Raw genomic sequence first — 14,520 nt, 5'->3', positions numbered from 1 at the left:
ATTGTAAGACTGATCATAAAGTCTAGAAAATAGCAAGGTGCTGCATGATACAGAGGCTTAAGGGGAGAGGAGGAGATGAGACTGCAGTAGAGAAGAACGCAAAGCAGAGAAATGGATTGAGTTTGTTTATTTACGATATACATTTATGTCAGGCACAATAATATAAGCATTAACTATTAATTCAAACTATTCATAAATTCAACTATTAATTTTTTATTTAGTTCTCAAAATAAAAAATCCACAGCAAAGTTTTATTTCATTCGGGGTTTGAACCGAACAGAGCAAAAGCTGGGGAAACAATCCACTGACATTTCCTTTTGAAAGAAAACCCGTCCAATAACCTCGCATCACTCCTGCTGGAGTTCAGGTGTTATCAGCAAAGCAAAGGCTCGTCTGAAGGAGACCAGCAGCAGGATCTCAAAGCGTTTGCTGTGGACCAGCGTATTGCTTTAAAGCAGAGACCTGCATGACCCTGCAAACCTTACAGCTCCATCCCACAGCTTCAGTTTGAAAAAAAATAAAAAATACAACAAAAACATAGATCACAAATAAAAAAAAAAAAAAGCGTTTTTTTTTTTTTTTTTAAAGCTCTATCTTTTGAGAAAAAAAAAAGTTTGTTTCATAAAGATTCTGCTATAAAATCTTAGTGTTCAAGGACAAGAAATACAAAGTTTAAAGGCAAGCCCTACACTGAAAAAATTGATCCCCTTATATTGAACGCATTCAGAATGTGGAGAGGTTTGGTCTTACTGAAGTAAACGAAAGTTTCACAAAGTACTGACGCACAATCGGCCCTTTCTGTCGTCCTCTGGGCTCCTCATGACTGAAAGGAATTTGGAAATCTTTAAGAAAAGGTACTAGAGTGACTGGATGAGAGGTTTCAGCTACATGTAGCAGTCATGGTTAAAACGGGAGGAACGACAGATTTAGAGACAAAATTAAACCGCTCAAATGTTAATGCAGTGAGACAACTGATGAGTTTAAAGTCTTAAAGTGGCTTCAGAACAATATTCTCATATTCAAAGGGTTAGTTTGACTAAAGATAGTGAATTATGAAAGAAATATCTTACTAATAACTCCAGATTAACAGTTACTACTTAAAATAAAAAGCACATTTTGCATAGTTGATATTTGCAGTCTGTCAAAAACAGAATACTTTTACTTAAAAATGGGTTTGAAAAACAGAAAACATGGTCATAAACACCTTGAATTACTCCCTGTATCCACTTTCTTCTCAGTTACATGAAAAAAACAAAACAAAAAAACAATATCCTGTCCAGTTTGTTTCATCTCTAACTGCACTTTCTACCAAAGACACAGTTAATGCAGCAGATTAAAGCACATCTGAATAATAGGCAGTGGAGGAATAAAACGGGTCGACGGAGAAGCTGAACAACCAAATGACAGCTGTTCAAGTTGACTCAATAAAAGGCTCCATCTATCTAAACTGTTGGGTTACAAACGCTTGTCCTCCTGGGGAGGGGAGGGGGGTTCTAGATGCTATCCATGGCTTTGAACTCGCTCAGAGCCTGCACAGGGTTGACGTGCTTCTTGTGAGAGGATCTCTTGACTCGGTTGGTCTGCCCGTCATCCTGCTTCTCTCTCTTCACCAGCGGCTTCTTCTCGGGAGCTTTCATTCTCCAGGAGACCGCTGGCATGTTGAGGGCCTCCATGTTTTTGTTCTTTTGGTACTTGGTGGAGGCGACGTAGGAGGCTTTGACAGTGGACACCACGGCGTTCATCAGGTTCTTAGCTGCCTGGATGAGGGACATGGCGCTGTCCAACTGAACACAGAGAGAGGAGAGAATTCGGCATCAAGGAATTGTTTTTGCACCGTTTGAATTCATGTGAAATAAAATATATAGAGGGAAGTTTTATCTGCTGTTGTTGCAAAAAAAAAGACGTCATTTTGGAAATGGACATTTGCTTATTTCTTATTTCATGTTTTGATTTTTTTCATTTTTTTTTTTAAAAGTGTCAAATAATTTTCTCAAATAAAAAGATTTAAGCAGATTTTATTTTTGAAATTCTTATTTTCTTCCAAATGTCTCTTTCAGACTGAGGTTTATGAATTGGATGATTTTCAGAATGCATTTACGAATCACGGGCGGACTTTCCAAACAAACACTCGTTGCTATCGGTCTGCAAAAACACATTTTTATTGGTAAATTTGTGCATTCAGAGGGAGGGTTATGATTTGTAAAAATACAATACGAAAAGAATATCATTTAATTTAAAAAGGGGAAACATTTGAGAAAAAAATTAAAATATTAAATTAATAAAATAACATTATGTTATTCTAATGAATTGAAAGAAAATCTGAATTTTTTTTTTCTAGGTTGGATTTCTTACATTTCCTTAGAAAAATGCATCAATAATTGACCAAAGTTCACTTCATAAAAAGCATCTTTCAAGTCTTCTGGTTTTGGGCCAAAAACTTAACCTCACACATGCAGTGGAGGATCCTTATCTGGCGAGTTTCAGAATATTTAAAAAGGTCAAACTAATTTAATCTGCTCGCTTAGCAGCTCCAGAGACACAAGCGACGCTTAAAAAGCCGGAAAAATAGTCTTGTCCCTGTTCGTTCAGGAAAAAGGGCAAAAATCCTAATTTCCTACTCACTCGGGTACAGCTATGTAATCCTTTTAAACTGGGGAGTAAGTGGTTAATTATCGCTTCAAGGCGTGCGAGCGCTGGCTTCAGATGCTGCTGAGTTACAAGGTGGAAAGGTTAGCAAACATTTGCTGAACACGAACAGACACGTTGGAGACATTTATTCCATTTCCTGATTCATTCAAAACTGCGTATTACAGCTGAGAGTAAATCAGCTCTGACACCCAGCAGCCAGTGTCATCAAGTTCAGCTTTTCTCATGGATTTGGGCAACAAATTAAACTTCAGTAAACATTGCATTCAATTATTTATATTCCAGTAGGAGTGGAAGGAAAAAAAATAAGGGTTCAACCATGAAGCCTTAGAAAAATACTGACGGTTCTCTTATGGAAAAAGCTGCAACATTTCATCACTTTTCAAACTATGCAACTGTCATCTGTATTCATTAAAAGTTGTTAACCTATTTCAAGTTTTTCTTTAGCAAACAACTAAATAGAGGTTTGTTTTAGATAAAAAGTTGTGCTTACCCCAGAGACAACCAGCTCTCCTCCCAGGTTCTGAACCTCAGCCTTGACTTTGCTGCAGATGTTGAGCTGGTGGCAGTACAAGGCAATGCGCTGCAGGTAGGCCAGCAGATCCTGCTTGCAGGAAGAGTCGGGACACTATGGGACAGACAAAAAAAAATACATACGGTTAGAAGTGTTTAAAAGCATGTTTACACATCAGTGAATTCATGCATGTTCTGCTGGTAAAGATGGTTTCAGCTGCTTTTATCACAGAGACAATAATCTATATATTTGTGTTTCTTCATTCATTTCTCTTTATCAGGATAAGATAGTAGCAGTGTGACAGGTAGACACCCCCGCTATGAACAAGCTCAGAGTCACAATGACAAACAAACGCCCACAACCTGCTGTCTTTGTCTTCACAAGGTCGCATTGTGATCACTTAACACGCAATGCAAATTAAACGACTGGGCAAAAAGAGCTGTCAATCAGCTGCTGGTGGGGGGGGGGGGATCATAACGGTCTCCGTTACAGTAGACAGGAAAAGCAATGGGTGAACTTTAAAGCCAAATGGCTGAGGGACGAAATGCAATTTTTTTTTTTATGGTATGAAATAAGTATTGGAGAAAGAAATAATCCTGATTTCCCATAAACTTGGATTTTTTTAAGTTGATGCTTAAATATGTGGAAAAGGGGCCTTATTGACAAGAAACCAAATTATTTCCTCTACTTTTCTCAATTATGTTTTTTCACTTAACTTGCAATGTTAAGAGTTTGGGTGAAAATAAATAATCTCTACTGAAAAGAAAAAAAAAATGAATATAAAAAGGACCTTCTGTAGTTTTGCAATGTGCTGAATGCCAGTTTAATATTCAACCTAAAGGCAGTCCATCCTGTTATAAACATTAGATCTTCTACATCTGTGTGGTTTCTTTGTGTTGTTTCTATGACTGTAATCAAGTTTGCCTCTACAGGAGTTTCTGCTCCATCACAAATTAAAAAGGTTTTGAAAGTTGACTTAACGTTCTAACACGCATAGCTTTTCTGGTTTTGTTGGTAAATAAATATCTGACATTGTACATGCAGCCACAAAGTCTCCAATAAACATTTACCAAGACTTTATTAAAGGCATTTGGATGGTTAACCAAAACAGGCTAATGCTAATGTGCCTCTCTCTGCTGATGCGGCTCTGAGGAATCATCCTGATCTCGCGAGCTTTCAAGGTTTCACTCGCTAATCAGTCTGGAGACTCTCCGTTAAAGAAAATTTGGAGCCGTTCACCAAACGAACGTCCAATCAGCGTTGGCTTTGAGGCGGGTTGAGGTGTGACGCAACGAGAAGCGCGACAGTTCAGTCTAAAGAACATGGCGGCTTCAGCCGATGAAACTAGCGTTAGCATGGCTATCGAGCAAGTTTTATCGGAATTACAGAGTATTTCTTTACTGAAAGAAGAGCAAAACACTGCTCTGGAGGCTTTTCTCAGAGGAAAAGATGTTTTTGCTCTTCTCCTGACTGGTTTCGGCAAGAGTTTGATCCATCAATTGGCTCCTCTTCGTCGTGGCTCTGTTAGTACGTCATATGCTTTGTGGATCTGATTGGTTTATTTGGCCCGTCTATCACCAACATAGGCCAATCAGCTAACCAGTATTTTCGCCCCTTCCCAAAATTACTTCTACGGAAGGTTTCCAGATGGATATGCGGAGCAAATTTAGGTTAAGGGGAAACAGGGTTTGGCAAAGTAACTTGTAAGGTCAATTTTTATTTGATTGTTTGGAGCTAAATAAACAATTAATTGTGAGATTATAGCTCCAGTTATGGCAAATTGCAGCTCCTGGTTGATGAGATCCCAGATCCAAATGAAACCTTTGAGTAACAGTGGGCCACCACAGAGGACCAAGCTGTGCCTGACTATGATTTTAAAAATGTTTTGTCTGGTGATCAACAGGAGGATCATGAGCGGGAAAAAGGAACTTGTGACTAAAATGGAAATTTCTGACTAAATTTTGACTCCTCCTAAGTACCAAAGTTTAAAAAGCCTCTAATTTGAGTTTTCAGAGAAGACAGATTGTCAAATGACACCTAGATAGAGCGCTGTCACTAAATTACAGTCAGAACCCTCCCCATCAACTTCAAGAAACACATTATCATAAAATCTACTTTAAAGTGGCAGCATGTGAAGAACCTCATAAATGCATCTCATTTAGCACTGGCAATCTCTTTGAATCATTTTATCTCATCGTAATTAGACTTGGGCTCCGCCGTTTCCAATCCCTTTCCTGGTTAGCTAAACAAGCCCCCTGCCAGCACAGTAATTAGGCCACAGTACTCTTCTTAGCTGCTCATCAAGTGAAGGATGTAAACACTTTGATGGGGGCCCTGACGCTTTAAATCAGATCAGAATGACCTGAGTCACAAATGGTTTATCAGTAATGATCAACAAACTGACTTTGGTACAGATCACAGCCTGCCAGCTCTTCGAATCAACGACTAAACACACTACATATTGCTCAAAAGATCATGGCTGACAACGTGAGAGAGCAGGCCAAAAGAAACATTTAGACTCAAACGGCAGTATTTTTAGGAGCAAAGCTCCTTCAGAAGGATCCAAATGCTTGGAGAGGATAAAGGCAAAGCAGCTCTTCTTTTAACTACATATATCCTTTTCTTTTTTACCTTTTCACAACTAAACAAGAACATGATGGTTAGAAGCATGCATGGAGCGCTTAACGGTATAGACCAGGGGTAATCAATTAAAAATCAGCCGGGTCAGTATAAAGAAAATCAACAACCAGTAAAGGTCTGGAGACATTTTTAATTATAAACTGTTACTTTAAATAGTATTTAACACTGAAATAGAATTATGTTTTATTCACCCATGTTATACAATGAATTTTTCCATTTTAAAATCTAGAAAAAACAAGAATTGTTCCGTTTGGTATATAATCAATTTCCTGATTCACATATTTTATGAAAAACCTGAACTGACTGTTTTCTGTTTGTTTCTTTTTCTGTCTAATGTTGGCAGTGGGCTTTAGGTTGCACTGCAAGGCTTTAAACCTGGGTTTGAACGGAGACTAAGCCATTCTCAAGCACATATCAAGGTGCTCATTTTGAGCCTGGATTCAGATTTATGTTTGATTCTGTTCATGGTGGAAAATCCTGCTTCACAGCAGCAGGTTGATAGCCTCGTGAGACCATCCTGATCTCGCGAGCTTTCAAGGTTTCACTCGCTAATCAGTCTGGAGACTCTCCGTTGAAGAAAATTTGGAGCCGTTCACCAAACGAACGTCCAATCAGCGTTGGCTTTGAGGCGGGTTGAGGTGTGACGCAACGAGAAGCGCCACAGTTCAGTCTAAAGAACATGGCGGCTTCAGCCGATGAAACTAGCGTTAGCGTGGCTATCGAGCAAGTTTTATCGGAATTACAGAGTATTTCTTCACTGAAAGAAGAGCAAAACACTGCTCTGGAGGCTTTTCTCAGAGGAAAAGATGTTTTTGCTCTTCTCCCGACTGGTTTCGGCAAGAGTTTGATCCATCAATTATCTTGTGCCTGGCTTGTGGTTGTGTTTTCGTCGTCGCTCTGTTAGTACGTCATATGCTTCGTTGATCTGATTGGTTTATTTGGCCCGTCTATCACCAACATAGGCCAATCAGCAAACCAGTATTTTCCCCCTTCCCAAAATTACTTCAACGGAAGGTTTCCAGATGGATATGCAGAGCAAATCCATCTGGCGGAGTCAGGTTAGCAGGTTGAGCCAAACATCCTCTAAATGTGCAGGGTCATCTTTAGGCACGCCATTTCACTTTTCTTTCACCAGTTCACTGCAGTTCTTCCAGCAGTCCACACTTTCTCTGCTCTCTTTTTCTCATCGTCTTCTCCTTCTTTCCCATCGCCCGGCTTGCCACAGGTTTGCCTGCTGTGTCTAAAAGTAGCAGCAGCAGCAACCCAGACTGACAGCTCATCGGCTCATTTGGATCACGTGCAGCCTGGAGCCGGACGCTCCGGAGGGCTTTACCGTATTAATAGGAGAAGCGGTGCAAGTGAAATTAGACACTGTTGTCAGACAACATTGGGTAATTTATGAATGTTTTAAATCAGGTTGGGTCCGGATTAGCCAGCAGGTGGATCCGGATCTGGACCGCGGTCCATTAATCCGTGACCTCTGGCACAGAGGTACATGGAGAATGCAGTGCTGACAAAAAAAATAAAAAATATCTGTCTTTTATTAAGCGCATAAAGGCAGGAAAAATACATTTGCTCAATCAGCACTTGAATACATAAAATGTGCCGTTATTTAATCTCCAGTTTACTTAAGGGCATGTATCCAAACCAAGCCTGGTGGATAACATCTCGACTGTCTAATACGCTGAACTTTTTTACAACAGCATGAATATTTGCTCCCTTTCAGTTAAGAGCAATCAGGACATTTGTTCCAAATCTTTATGCAAAAACCATCAAACTCTGGTATTTTTTTCTTACGTTCCTCTTATTGTGAGAATCACCTGCAGGCTTATAAACAGAGCAACATATTTATTTATTGATTTTTTTTTTTTTACATTTAAAGGGAGGAAAAGGAATCATGTTTTTCGGACACTTCAAACAAACTTCCACTTGTGACGCATCTAATCCTGCTGAGCATGTCGGTACCGCTGGCGGGAGAGTTGAGTCCTCCACTTACTGCCAGATATAAAACCAGGCAGCCATAATTAAAATTACAACGTACTCAGAACAGCACGCGTTCACCGAACGAGAGATCAGAGCATAGAGAACATGAAAGAGTTAAATTATTGATCACTGGACGTGTAAAATGATCACCATCAGCATGTGGTGATTAATACCTGGGCATGCTAAAAAGTGAGACAGAGCCTTCTTATTACAGGAAAGTATGCAAAAGGAGATGAGGGGAAATGGAGCTGGAGGGGATGATTGTCTCACAGGAAAGAGCCAAAACGTGGCCGCTGGACTGGAGAAAACAGAAGGCTGCAAACAGCAAGAAAGAACTAGAGAAAAATCAGCAAAAAAAAAGGAAGAAGTCAGCCAGAGGGGAAACAGTGAGGAGGAGTAAATAAGGGAGAAATCCGACTGGGGGAAAAAAGAACAAGAGGATTCAACTAAAGTTGGGAGGGGCATTTAAGTCGGAGTGAGACGGCGAGTGCACGGAAAGTGTACGTGAGCAGAGGCGAACATGCAAATGCAAAGACCTGCGATGAGGCTGAATGCAGCAGCCATGCTAATGAAGGCTTGGGGAAGTATTCAGACGGCAGAGAGCAGGGCGCTCTGAAAGCATCACTTGTGCTCATGCTCGGTTCAGCTGCTGGCTTCCCTCGGCACTCAGGAAACTCTGGAACGTTGCTCCCACTGTCACGTGAATACTTAAGCTGGACTGAGAGGGCAGGAGGAAATTGTTTTTGTGAAGCAGATGGAACGTACGCTTCTTATTAGGGTGGTGGTCACTTTTCTTCTAGTATCTAGACTCCTTCAAAGAGAATAACATATTTGCAGAAATCTGCTACGCCTATGGCGTACATCAGCAGTGACCTAGAGGTAAACTGGTTCAGATTACAAGTAAGATTTCTGCATCTTTTGCAAAGCGCTAAACAATGACATTAACTTTAACACTCTATTCTTTTGCCCGAGTCTCAAATAAAAAGTCCTTTAGGCCTTACATGGAGTGTGTTTATGTGGCCTGTTGTTGAAAAAGATGGGAAAGCAGAAAGAGGTGGAGGACAGACTCCAGCACATTATTCTTTTCAAGGCAAACTAATAGAAAAGGTGAGTCACCACCTTAAAAAAAAAAAAAAGAAAAAGGAGCCAGCAGTGCAGGCTGAAATGTCAATGATTTCTGTGTAGTTGTTGTCCTCTCACTGCTTCTAAAAAAATAAAAGGTGAAATCAGGTCAGAATTTAGCAGAACGATGTTTAAATTCGGTGAATTATCTGTTATACATCAATGACTTCCTACTTAAAAGGGATTTACTTAAATTGAAGCTTAACTTTCAACACAGTTAAAATAAAATGCGCAACCTTAAAATGTTTAATTAATCCAAAGGTCCAGAGAGACAGGAGGTGTGCTGTGCATAAAGCGACGTTCTCTGAAATAAATGATGAACAGGACAGTCAGGTCTCGTCAATGGAAATGCCACGCAGTTCCACTGGATTCCATTACACAGAGCGCCTGAGCTGCCGCCAACCAGCACTGACCTTTGCGAACGCATCACCCAAAGGAAATGCCAGTTTCCAATATTTAGTGGCAGGGCCGCATCCTAATGTGTCACTGCCAGCAACGTGGCAGGGAGCGCCATGGGCGCTGAACCCTCAAAGTGTTTTCACATATTTGCTTAACACTTTCTAAGCCCAACAGGAACATGTACATCACTGTACGGAGAACCAGGTACCCGAATGTTTACATTCATGTTATAAATAAAAATTTTAGTAATTCCGTTCTCTGCTTTAAAAATAGTTTTCAATGTCGTTCATGAGCTGATCAAGAGTTTAAAACCACAGGGGGAAAAAATTGCATTCCTCCCCCCCAGCTTTTTTATTGTCATTAAACTTTTACAAGTACAGAACAACGAAATTCAGTCTCTGCATTTAACCCATCCCCTGGGGGAGCAGTGGGGTGCCATTGTGTAGCGCCTGGGGAGCAGCGTGGGTTAGTCTTCGCTCAGGGACCCAGAGTGGCAGTCAGTGGGACTGAAACTCAGAACCTCTGGATTCCAAGCGCAATGCCCTACCACCACTAGGCCCACCCCATTCCCCAGTCGCCATTCCATGTCCTTCCAGTCAATAAATCCCAATGGAACCGATATTAAAGATAAGAAAAGCTCTCAGGCTTTGAACGCGTCAGCAGAGCTGAGCTGAATGAACAAGGCTTCTCACAACACACCATAGCTGCTGAGGTTGGACGTGGGCATTGTCAGTTTCACTATAGCTCTGGTGAATTTCAATGGTGAAGTCCTCTGGAAATCTTCAATAATTGTTGTTGATTGCAGATGTGTCTAGTAGTTCCCATTGATTTAGCTTGTAAAGCGGGGAGAATGGCGCTAGGCTTACCGCACCGTGACGTCACTGCTGGAAGATGGCAGCAGTGAGGTGTTTCTATATTTGGCCATAGATTGCCGTTCCCGGACTGGGTGATTGTGATGGAAATTGTTTTTATTTTTTTTAGTGATTGACGCCAAATCACTGCAAACGTATTAGTTTTAGGTATAAATAATGCCCCACTGGTTATTCCTTGGTGACCGGACTTTTCCTTTAATGCTAACGCAGCCCAATAACAATCAGACAGCGTCTGTGAAGAAAGGGCTTCAAAATAAAACCTCTTCAAAGGCCACAGCTCCTTCAACGACTCAAACTCGCCCGTTTGAACTTTGCAAAGGAGGACCAAGCATGGGAAATTCAAAGGTGGAAGAAATTTTTATCCTCCGGGGAGGATTTCTTTTTGACCTTGATGGTCCTGATGACTCCCAATGTTACAGGCATGACAACGAGTTGCAACCTGAAGATGTCTATGTGGAGATGTTGCAGGGGGAAACGCTCATGACCGAGGCCTCTCGTCTGTGGGGTAATGACTGATTTTTTTTTAACAGGACAATGCTATAACCTGTCTGACCCAAACTGGAGAATATCATCACTCATTTCACTCAGCGTGTGTGTTCTCTGGATGTTAACCTAACTGAACATTTGGAAATAGATGGAATAGGAGGTTTACAAAGAGACACCAGCTGTAGACAGTGGATGCCCTTCATGAAGCCATCTGCCCCACTTGGAGCAGCGTTCTCAGTAGCCTTAGGAAACACTTGCATGAAGCGTGCCAGAATGAATGTATGAAGGAATTAATCATGGTGGAATAACTCATTACTGAGGCAGTGGTTGACACGTTCATTTTCTTTTGGGTTGTGGTCTTAAACTTTTGATCAGCTGATGACCAGCTTGAGTCAATGAATCGCCTGCTCACAGCTTCTGGTCTACTGTTCCCTTTTCTTTTTATTTATTCATTTTGAAGCTCTACTTAGAACATTTTAAGATCCAAAAGTGAAAAATGTGAATTCATGCAAGTTTTTAACCATTTTAAGAATTTTTATAAGGAGTGTATCTCAGGGATTTTTTTAAAACTAAAAATAGCTAACAAAGTATTTAATGTTTAATTCATAATAAGACAGAAAGAAAGTGTTCTGTAATGTTTTATTTTTTTAACACCGATCTGAAACGCTTATATTTAAAGACTGTTTATCTCTGAATCCCTCATTCATTCAGCTTTCACAGACTTGATGCTGCATTATATTTCACAATCTTAGAAGAGTGTCTAAAAGTTTTACTGAGTTAAGCAGCGCATAGAAACAACATTACCCTCATCTGACGAATGACTTATTATATTACATCCCTGCTGGTTTGTTATTCTTTTGAAGTGTAAAAGAAATAATTGCAGCCCCTGCAGCAAATCCAGCATTAAAAAATGCTGATGCGTCATTCCTGTTCATCCCAAATATGAATTAGAACAAGTTGCACTTCAAGGTTTCTGGCAATAAGTCAAGTCAAAGCTTAAGTCAAGGTTTGCCCTGAATAATAAAATCTTTTTGCAAAAATATGTTCTTATACCACTAAGAATATTAAGAGCTTCCACATGGCGAGACAAAGGTATGGCACCTACTTCATAGCTTCATGTTCAAAAGAAGAGACATTTAATGTCTTTCACTTAGAAATGTATTCACATCAAGTAGATGCAAAACTATAAAACTGCATCGTAATTAGTATTTCTAGAGCATATAATGACACAAGCGCAAATATGCAAATGAGTCGGCAGTTAAGAGTCCTTGTGGATCTCTAAGAGCTGCTGCAGGATCTGATTGACAGAACGCAGTCTTAGCATGATGGCTCACAGAGGATACAGTGGAAAGCATTGTGAAATGCCTCTGAGGACACGATTTGGCTTCTGCGGTTGGTACAACACTTTGTCTGTGCTTTGAAGTTAAGTATTGGATGGTTCTAAAAGGAGAAACATGCAGGCAAACAATGAAACACGTTTAAGCTTCAAGTCTAGAGGAGGGCAACTCCTGTCCTCGGGGCTCTGCTGTCCTACATGTTTGGCATGCGTCTCTGCTCCAAGAAATCAGATTAGTTAGTTTAGGGAGAATTAAACAAAGATGATTGTGTGTCGAAAACAAGGACATTTCCAAATTCATAAGCATGGGGGGTGTATCCCACGTAAAGGACTGGTAAAGACTGTTCTCATCCCATCAATCAAAAGTAGGCTCAACTATGACACTGCAGGATGGTTAAGTAACGCATTGTGCTGAGGGATGAAAGGTACATTAAAAGAGGAGAAGAAAAGGACCCGACATGGCCTAAATCTGTCTAAACCCCATTTTAACTGCAGATGTATATGTTTTTTTTAATAACTCAACAGATGTTTGAGTTATAATCAAGCTTTCTTTTCAATCCATGAATTTCCTCACCAGTGTCTAAGACATTTCTTCCATTTCACCAGAGAAAATGTAAATTAAAAACCCTCAATGGTTTAGAATGATCCAATAGACATTACATAAGCAACTCTTCAGGAGAAGCAGCTATTAGACATGCACCTGACATCTGGTGCTAAAAAGTCCCACAGTCTACAAAAACTGTAGAGGGGTCACAGACAAACGATGTCCTTTTTCCCCACTGGAAATAACAGTTTGAGATCAGAGACAAAGTTTGAGGAGATAAAAGAAGCAATGCGCTGAAGAGACCGTTTTATTTCTCTAGGTAAGAACTATGATTCAAGATATGGCGAAGCAGTGACAGGAGATGATCAATCCCGAGCAGTGGCCTGAAGACACTTCAAGATAAATACACAGTTTCATGAGAAATGCTTACTGGACTGGAATATAAAAGCTGTAAAAATAGAGCCGGTATAAACAGTCTGTTGGTAAAATGTAGAAGACTGAGTTAAGAGAACAGAAATATGATAATACTGAAAATGTGATTAAAATCTAGTAACTTGTTTGATTCCCAGGTGTATCTACAAAAAAAACAACAAAAAACAAACAAACAAAAAAAGTGATTTTAATAAATTGAATTAGGACTAAAAATTGAACTATTAAGCAACAGATGCAAATTTCATCTTCCAGCAGCAATTACCGGTACCTGGCCCAACAGCACAAAGTAATGGCCATGGTATCACTGTGGTTAACCCCGCTACCCCCCCCCCCCAAAAAAAAAAAAACACTCCTCAGACAAAAACAAAAAAACCCCCAAAAGGAATCAATGGAGCTTTGTCGAGAGGAAGATGAGACACCAGAGCAAACAATTTAGAGGAGCCGAAGGCTGCCAGTTAAACAACCTGGGCTTCCAGCAGAGCCACAGACTGAGAACCTCTGCCACGCTGCTTTAAAGCACCATTTCATGTAAAGGAGTCCTAGTTTTCAGTGCCTATGGGCTACTGTACGGTACACAGACATACTTTCAGTCATGCGAGGATTTTCTCTGCATTATTTGAATCTAATATTAATTCTTTAGAGAAACTAAATACTCATCTTTGTTTGATATGGACAACGAACGACAAAATGAAAAAATATGATATGTGTTTTATAATGATTGTGTTTGATTAAAATAATCCCTTTTCAAAGGAAAAGTCCACTCATATTCAGAATTCAAACTTCTGAAAGTACTTTAAATATAAAATTATTACATACAGTTGCATAAAAGTCTTTGTAATTAAGAGTAATTTTCATTTTAATGTGCTTTACTGGAGACATCCATGTTTGTCAAAGAACACTACTGCCACCTACTGGTTTGTGACGTCACGGTGCGGTATCGGCTGTTGATCAAGTCCCAGTGCTGTATCTGGTGTTTGTCACAACGCGCTATTATCCAAGTCATCTTGAAAACATTCTTCTTCCAAATGTTGGCTACATATTACGTGTTTTTTCTCTGGCCAGAAGTTCGATGGCAAATCCTCCCTCTTCAAGTTGGCGATCCAACGACGAACGCGTCCCTGGAGGATCAGGAATCGGAAAGGTCAAATAACTCCTTTTTTATTCAGTTTTACCTGATATATTCCAGCATCCAACTGCCATGCACGTGGGCATTGTCATTTTAACTATAGCTCTGGTGAATTTTAATGGTGATTGCAGATGTGTCTAATAGTTCCCATTGATTCTGCTTGTAAAGCGGGGAGAATGGCGCTAGGCTTACTGCACCATGACGTCACTGCCGGAAGATGGCAGGAGGGAGGGGTTACTATATTTGGGAAAAATGGCCGCTCCCAGACTCAGTGATCGCAATAAAAAAAATTCTTGATTAACGCTAAATTCATTAAATTATCGCAAACTTTTTAGATTTAGGTATAAATGATCCATTGATTATTCCTTGCTGACTGGACTTTTCCTTTAAATTGTATCTTTGTATGAAATGATTTATTGT

The 14,520-nt window shown here is 40.1% G+C and overlaps 1 protein-coding gene across 1 annotated transcript in view; it reads right to left on the bottom strand.

Moving 5' to 3' along the window:
• Positions 1-237: 237 nt before the first annotated feature.
• The window catches only part of ctnna1 (catenin (cadherin-associated protein), alpha 1), a 107,765-nt gene continuing 93,482 nt past the window's right edge, over positions 238-14,520 (bottom strand). The window contains exons 17-18 of the mRNA XM_038284582.1: positions 3,140-3,274; positions 238-1,784 (exon numbers count right to left, since the gene is read on the bottom strand). Of these exons, the coding sequence (XP_038140510.1) occupies positions 1,494-1,784; positions 3,140-3,274 (426 nt within the window). The 3' untranslated portion in view covers positions 238-1,493. The remainder of the gene's footprint in view (positions 1,785-3,139; positions 3,275-14,520) is intronic.

The sequence above is a fragment of the Cyprinodon tularosa genome, unplaced genomic scaffold, assembly GCF_016077235.1.
Source record: "Cyprinodon tularosa strain WSP-4 unplaced genomic scaffold, ASM1607723v1 ctg20, whole genome shotgun sequence".
NCBI classification, from domain to species: Eukaryota; Metazoa; Chordata; class Actinopteri; order Cyprinodontiformes; family Cyprinodontidae; genus Cyprinodon; species Cyprinodon tularosa.
This window is presented reverse-complemented; position numbering and strand designations above follow the sequence as displayed.